Genomic DNA, 7,193 nt, shown 5'->3' on the forward strand with positions numbered 1-7,193 from the left:
CCCGGCGCCGGCTCTTATCACCCGTCCGCCCCACGCTGCCACCCCGCTGCCACCCCACCCTTCCCCGCTGCATTCCCCGGCAGCCCCACGAGTGCCGCGTCCCGCGTGGGTCCCGCTGCGCTCTGGGGTCCGTCTCCCCCCTCCCCGTCCCACGACGCCCCCAACCCCGCTGCCTGCGGGATCGCCCCGCGCATCGCCTCCCACGCGGGACTCCCCGGGGCCGCCCGGAGCCGGCAATTCCCTTCCGCGGGAGCCCGCCGGGGACCGGGAGGCAGAGACAAAGGCGGTAAAATATCCGTGCTCAGCTCAAGCCGCTCCGAGCCCCGCCGATCCCTTAACTAGATCGTTAGGGGATTATCCGGGACTTCAGCACCGGGGAGCGGCTGTCCGCGCCGTCCCGCTAACGGGAGTCTGCGGAGCTACGGGAGAGAGCGCAGCGAGGATCGTCCTCCGGGTCCGGTACCGGGCGGGGCGGGGGTCGTCCTCCGGAGGCCGGACAGGAACCGGGGCTCTGTCCGTGCCCTCCTCCCGCTTCGGAGCCGGAGGAAAGTTTGTGCCCGTGTCCCCGCTGCGGGGAGAGCCCGGAGCTCTAATCCTGGTGGGATCGCGGACGGGGTTCGGGAGAGGGCTGCGTTCGGTACCGACGGGCGCGGGGCCGCGGGTAGAGGGGAGGTCGGGGGCGGAGGCAGGCAGGGTCCGGGGGGGGTCTCTCAGTGCCTCCATGCCGATGGGCTCAGCTTTATCCGAGGCTGTAATCCCCCTGCTCCGGTAATTAAAAACTCCGCATTACAAGGAAAACGGTGTGCGGGGAAATGTAATCAAGTCTGGAGGGGCTTAACCATCTGCTAAAGGTTAGGACCGGCACGGCGGGGGACGCAGCCGGGGGATTTGGCAGCCGCTGCGATCCGCGCTCCTCTTAATCTTACCGCGGGGACGGGCGCTGCAGCTGCGGGGTAACACCGGCACCCTGGGCCGGGGCAGCGGTCGGGCTCACCGGGGCTCCGCTCGCTTTTAGCGCGGCTTCGCCTCCCCCTCCGGGTTCAGCCCCATCCCCTGATTGATAGCGGCTCCGGCGGGGAAGGGGTTAAGAGGAGACCGCGGCGGGGCCGGTACAGCGTGGTCGGAGCACAGGGAACGGCCCTCCCCGCCGACTCCGGCAGAACGGAACCCCTCGGAAGAGCGAGGACGGGCACAGCGGGCGGGCTGCAGAGGGGCTGCGTGGCCATGGGGACCGGGGCAAGTTGCGGGAGGGGGCAGCTTTCCCTCCCCTCCCTCCTCCTCCTCCTCTCCCTCCTGGCCGCGCCGCACTCCACGGGTGGGCAGCTGCGCTATGCTGTGCCCGAGGAGCTGGAGCACGGAGCTTTCGTGGCCAACCTCGGCGAGGACCTGGGGCTGGACGTGTCCACGCTGTCGGCGCGGCGGTTCCGGATTGTGGCCGGGGCCGGGGCGAGGCAGCATCTGGAAGTGAACCTGGAGAACGGGATCCTCTTTGTGAACGAGCGGATCGACCGGGAGGAGGTGTGCGAAACAGGGGGCCCCTGCCTGCTCCACCTGCAGCTGCTTGTCGAGAGCCCTCTGGAGCTGTACCGTGTGGAGGTGGAGGTGCTGGACATCAACGACCACGCTCCCACCTTCCCCTGGCAGGAGTATGTGCTCGAGGTGGCTGAGTCCGCCATGCTGGGTGCCCGCTTCCCGCTTGAGAGCGCCCAGGATCCTGATGTGGGCACCAACTCGGTGCACACCTACCAGCTCAGCCCCAATGGCTTCTTCTCTCTTGAGGTGCAGACACGCAGCGACGCCAGCAAGTTTGCAGAGCTGGTGCTGGAGCGCGCCCTAGACCGTGAGCAGCAACGCACGCACCGGCTGCTGCTCACCGCGCTCGACGGTGGCATCCCCAGGCGCTCGGGCACAGCCCATGTCCTCGTCACTGTGCTGGATGCCAACGACAATATTCCTGCCTTTGACCAACCCTCGTACGGAGTGAGCCTGCCCGAGGATGCCCCCGCCGGCACCTTGGTCATCCAGCTAAACGCCACCGACCTGGATGAGGGCCCCAATGGGGAGATTGAGTACTCCTTCAGCGGGCACGCGCCACCAAGCGTCCGAGAGCTCTTCCGCGTGGAGCCCCGCAGTGGGCAGGTACTGCTGAAGGGCCCCCTGGACTACGAGCGTGCCAGCCTGCATGAACTCTACGTGCAAGCCAAGGACCGTGGGCCCTCAGCGGTGGCTGTGCACTGCCGGGTGCTTGTGCACCTCCTCGATGTGAATGACAACGCGCCTGAGGTGACCCTCACCTCAGTTTCCACGCCGGTGCAGGAAGATGCCCCACCGGGCACCGTCATCGCAGTCATCAGTGTTCTGGACCGGGACTCCGGAGACAACGGGCGTGTGAGCTGTGAGCTGAGCCCCAGTGTGCCCTTTGAGCTCCGCTCCTCCTTCCGCAACTACTACACACTGGTTACCACGGAGCCACTGGACCGGGAGGCGGTGTCCGAGTACAACATCAGCATCATGGCCCGGGACATGGGATCCCCTGCCCTGCTGACCCGCAGCACCCTCACTGTGCCGGTGTCTGATGTGAACGACAATGCCCCGCACTTCCTGCAGCCCTCCTACAGCGTCTACGTGATGGAGAACAACGCGCCAGGGGCCTCCATCTGTTCTGTCAGCGCTCTGGACCCCGACTGCCAGCAGAACGCCTACCTGTCCTACTCCATCACCGACGGGCACATCCATGGCATGCCCGTGGGCACCTACGTGTCCATCAACTCAGACAGCGGGCACATGTATGCCCTACGCTCCCTTGATTATGAGCAGATCCGCAGCTTCCAGATCCAGGTGCAAGCGCAGGATGCGGGCTTCCCCCCGCTCAGTGCCAATGTCACCGTGCACATCTTCGTGCTGGACCAGAATGACAATGCTCCCGTCATCGTGTCCCCCATGCCGCGCAATGGCTCTGTGGCCACCGAGCTGGTGCCGCGCTCTGCCGGGCCTGGCTACCTGGTGGGCACAGTGTCAGCAGTGGACGCAGATGCAGGGCTGAACTCCCGTCTGTCATACCAGCTGCTCCAAGCCACCGACTTCACACTGTTCAGCCTGGCACCGGACACAGGTGAGCTGCGCACCCTCCGCTCCTTCCTGGAGCAGGATGCGGCCCGGCAGCGCCTGGTGGTGCAGGTGAGGGATGGAGGGCAGCCATCGCTCTCGGCCACTGTGTCCCTCCTGCTTTCCGTGGTGGAGACAATGCCACAGACTCTCTCTGACTTCAGCAACTTCAGCCTCCCCCCAGAAGCCTCCTCCTCCTCTCCACTCACTCTCTACCTCCTGGTGTCCCTGGGTTCCATCTCCTTCACCTTCCTGCTGGCCATCCTCATCCTCACGGCCATCCGATGCCGTGGGATGCGATACCCCTGGCAGGGTGACGGCTGCTGCTGCTGCCCCCGGCCCAGGCGCTCTCCCGACGGCCTCAAGACATCCAACCTTGCAGCACAGCCTGGTGCCAGCACGGCCACCCACCTCGATGTGCCCGATGGTGGCCCCCCAGGCTACTGCTACAAGCTGTGCCTCGGGCCAGAGTCTGCCCAGAGCGACTTCATGTTCCTCAAGCCCTGCAGCCTGCCCCGCAACAATGAGAAAGGCCCTGGGAACCTGCCTGCTGCTGGGAAGCGGTCCCGGCCAGGGCAGCCCCTCCATGGCCCCAAGCAGGTGAGGTGGGCACAGGGCTGGCACCGCACTCCTCCATGTCCCCTACCCCCAGGGGTCTCACCCGTCAGCCCACAGGAGGAATCAGGCGCTGGTCCTCACGGAGGATAGGGTTGGGTGGTGGGGATGCTCCACCGAGATTCCCCATGGGGAAAAGCAGGAGTGAGATGGAGTCTCCTGCCCACCACCTTCTGCATGCATTAGAGGCCATGGAGCTGCTTCAGTGCCCGAGGGTGGGGGAGGGGGGTGAGGGACCATCTCCACACCAGGACACCTCTGTTCTTCTCCATGCCAGGGGTTGCAGCGGGGACCCACTCATGTCCACATCCAGGCACTATGGCTATGGGCTTTGTTGCTGGGGAGGAAGTGGAGATCTCAGGGTGGGATTCTGATGTCAACATTTGTTAGGTATTGAAATCAGGGATGCCTCATTTTCCCAACGAGAGACTCTGTCCAAAACACGATTACAAAGCTGGAGAGTGATGAAGCATCTAATCCACTTACTTCGGACTTCTAATGAAACAGCCCTGCAAGGAGAGCACAGGACTCGCTGCCAGCAGGCTCTCCCTCTGCATCTCCTTGCATCGCTGGCTTTGCCTGTTGTGTTAATGGGATACTAAAGCCCCAGATCATCGAGCCCATTCTGCACCCTCAGGTTCCGGAGACCTGGGTGAAGTCATCATCACATCTGCATAAAAGGGTTTTTAGAATTAAAATCTGCTCTCTCTCCCCAGAGCAGAGCTTGGCGATGGAACCCTCACACAGGTGGTGAGCGAGTCTGCCTCTGTGACAACCCAGTGCCCTGAGTGGGGGTCCCAGAAGAGGGGGGATGGATTAGCTCTGCCTCAGTTGTCCTGTCTGTAAAATTAGAGCTTCCCACAGGAGGAGAGGATGGAGGAGTTGGGGCCTTGCTTGTTACTGAAGGCTAACAGACATTCCCCACTCTGTGTTTCCAGATAAAGCAGCCCAACACAGACTGGCTGCCCCCCAGCATGCAACGACCTGCGCTGAAGAGGTACGGGACCTGGGGGCACAGGTGGAGGGGCTGTGGGGATGGGGAGGCTCCCGCTGATGCAGCACTGGATTGGTCTCTTTGGTCTCTTCTCTTTAGCTCCCAGAGCCTGGAGGATGTGGGGGAAATCCGCAGAGCCCTGCAGAAGGAGCACGAGAGGCTGTGCACGCTGGTGACCCCGGTCTCTGGTCAGTATGAGGGTGCTGGGGTGGGAGACCAGAACCAGATGATGTCCCTGGGGTGACACAGCCCTGCCCTCAGCAGTGTGCACAGGGCTGCCCATGGCCCTGGGACGGAGGGAGGGTGGTGACACATGAGTGTTCTGGGACGTGGCTGTGACCGTCCCCCTGAAAAGGGCTGCAGACCCCAACAAGCCATCCTCACACCCATCTTTTCTCCAGAGTTTCAGAAGGCCTCAGCGGGCACCAACAGCATCTGGGCACCCCAGTATGGCCCCTTGTACCCTGGTCACATCCCAGCCCCAGATTACCAGCACAACGTCTACATCCCCGGCACCCCAACTCTGCTTTCTAGTAAAGATGGCCCCCTGGTTCCAGGCCAGGAGAGCAAGAACAGCTTTTCCACCTTTGGCAAGAGGAAGAAAATGACGACGTACTACGATATGCCTGACAGTGTGGTTATCAACAACGACCTGAAATAGTGTCTGGTGCCAGGCCTGGATCACCCACATTACACTTTACTTCAGCTGCTGAGTCCATCTGCAACACACAGCTCCATTCACAGACTGCTCCAGAGTTTGTAGGGCTGCCTGGGGAGAGGGAAAGGAGCGAGAGGATGAGGCAGGATGGGGGGGAGAAGGGGTGAAAGGTGTTTCCTGTCTCTTTTAGAGCTGTGTTGGCAGCAGGTGCTGCTGGGGGTCCAGGTGAGCAGATTTCAGCAAATCTGCCTTGTGTTTACCCATTCCCATGTCCCCTTTAGGGGCGATCCATCTCTGTAAATGTTGTCACTTTGTCTTGTCTGGCTGTGTGAATGTACTGTGCTGCATGCCTGTATTTCTGCCCCAGGAAGAAGGGAGATGTACACAGACCAAATGTGGCATCAGGTAGTGGGCAGCAACCAGTGCCCTGCTCCTGGGACTCAGTAGGAGATGCTGCACATCCAGAGCTGGTGTCTGGTTTCTGAGTGCAATCCCAGCCATTATGTGGGCTTCCCTTCAAACTACCATCTGACACATGCAGAACTGTGAAGTCCAGGATGCAGCTGTATCCTGGATGCTACCAGTCCCTGCTCTGCAAACAGCACAGGATGGCCAGAAGGGCTGTTGGAGATGCACAGGGTGAGGCCCTGCTGGGTATCTCCAAGGCGACATCATCTGAGAGGAAGTTTCCTTCTTCAGAGGAGTCCCAGCATGGTGACAACTCTCTCCCCTTTTCTCCCCTGTTCTCACTTGCATCTCCATTTTTCCAAGTCCTGAGCACCTTGGTTAACCCCACCTGTGCAGGACACGCAGCTCCCGCTGCTCTCTCTCCTCTTCAAGGACTTCCACCTGGCTGCCAGGAGCCTGAGGGCCGGGCTGCAGCCCCAGAACCCCACACCTGTGCACCCGCTCTGTCTGCCAGTATTTCTGATCGCTCGCCTGTGACCAGATAGCTCGAGTCCAGGCCCATCTGTGCAGAACATGACAGCTCTTTCTAAAGCAAGTTTGTTTCATGATGTCTGATTTGTACCAATAAATGGTATTTTGCTAGCTCACTCTGCCTGCTGACTGTCCTGAGCCCCAGCTGCACCCGGTGGCAGGGATCATCACTGAGCTGCAAAGCAGGAATCAGCTCCAGCACACATGCAGACCCTATGGCTTTCTTCACTGCTGGAGCAGCCTACGAAGGCTCATTCATTCCTTTCACCCAGAGGCTGGGGGCTCGAGGTCCCCTCTTGCTGCACTCAGGCCCACCTAAGGGCCTGGCAGAAAAGCATCAGTGGCAATGGAGATGCCTGGAGCTGCTGGGGAGGGGCGTTGGATCTCACTGTGGATTATTGTTTATCATGGTGCATTGCCTTCTATAGCTCATTTCAGCTTTCCCCTAGCTGCTCACCGCCCACCAGCTTGCTGCAGGAATAGGAGTGCAGGAGGAGATAACCTGGATGTGCCTGGGGGAGGGTCCAGCGGGGAACAGGGAGGGCAGTACCAGCTGGGGGCTCCTAGCTGGAGGTGGGAAGGGGCTCAGCTTGAGATGAAGTGCAGAGATGGCCACGCTGTGGCTGTTCCTTCTCCTGTCCCTGCTTGTTCGGGGATGGATCTGAGGAGGCTGCAGTGCGGCTTTTGGGATTAACCCAGAAAAGTCCTCGTCTATGTGCAGGTAATGTGCATTTTGGTGCAGGAGCACACCGAGGGGCCTGTGGGAGTCAGAGCCCCGGGAGGAGTGGGCTGTGGACATGAAAGGGACCTGGCTGCTGCTTGTGCCTCCAGTCCCAGCTTGCATTTGCCTGGCTGTGAGCAGATGAAAGATTCCCTGTCCCA

The 7,193-nt window shown here is 61.4% G+C and overlaps 1 protein-coding gene across 1 annotated transcript; it reads left to right on the top strand.

Annotated features, from left to right (window-relative positions):
* Positions 1 to 709: 709 nt before the first annotated feature.
* On the top strand, positions 710 to 6,168 carry LOC100546611 (protocadherin-10-like). The gene is made up of 4 exons (XM_003210228.4): positions 710 to 3,705; positions 4,659 to 4,717; positions 4,814 to 4,902; positions 5,116 to 6,168. The coding sequence occupies exons 1-4, from the start codon at positions 1,225 to 1,227 to the stop codon at positions 5,373 to 5,375; spliced, it is 2,889 nt and encodes a 962-aa protein (XP_003210276.2). The 5' UTR covers positions 710 to 1,224; the 3' UTR covers positions 5,376 to 6,168.
* The last annotated feature ends 1,025 nt before the right edge of the window (positions 6,169 to 7,193 follow it).

The sequence above is a fragment of the Meleagris gallopavo genome, chromosome 15 (genome assembly GCF_905368555.1).
Source record: "Meleagris gallopavo chromosome 15, MGAL_WU_HG_1.1, whole genome shotgun sequence".
NCBI classification, from domain to species: Eukaryota; Metazoa; Chordata; class Aves; order Galliformes; family Phasianidae; genus Meleagris; species Meleagris gallopavo.

Bases quoted from the DNA above. Each gene is read 5' to 3' on its own strand.
- LOC100546611 (XM_003210228.4), top strand. From the start codon at position 1,225: ATGGGGACCGGGGCAAGTTGCGGGAGGGGGCAGCTTTCCCTCCCCTCC. The intron at 4,718-4,813 runs GTACGGGACCTG...TCTTCTCTTTAG, and splicing joins CAACGACCTGCGCTGAAGAG to CTCCCAGAGCCTGGAGGATG. The intron at 4,903-5,115 runs GTCAGTATGAGG...TCTTTTCTCCAG, and splicing joins GCTGGTGACCCCGGTCTCTG to AGTTTCAGAAGGCCTCAGCG.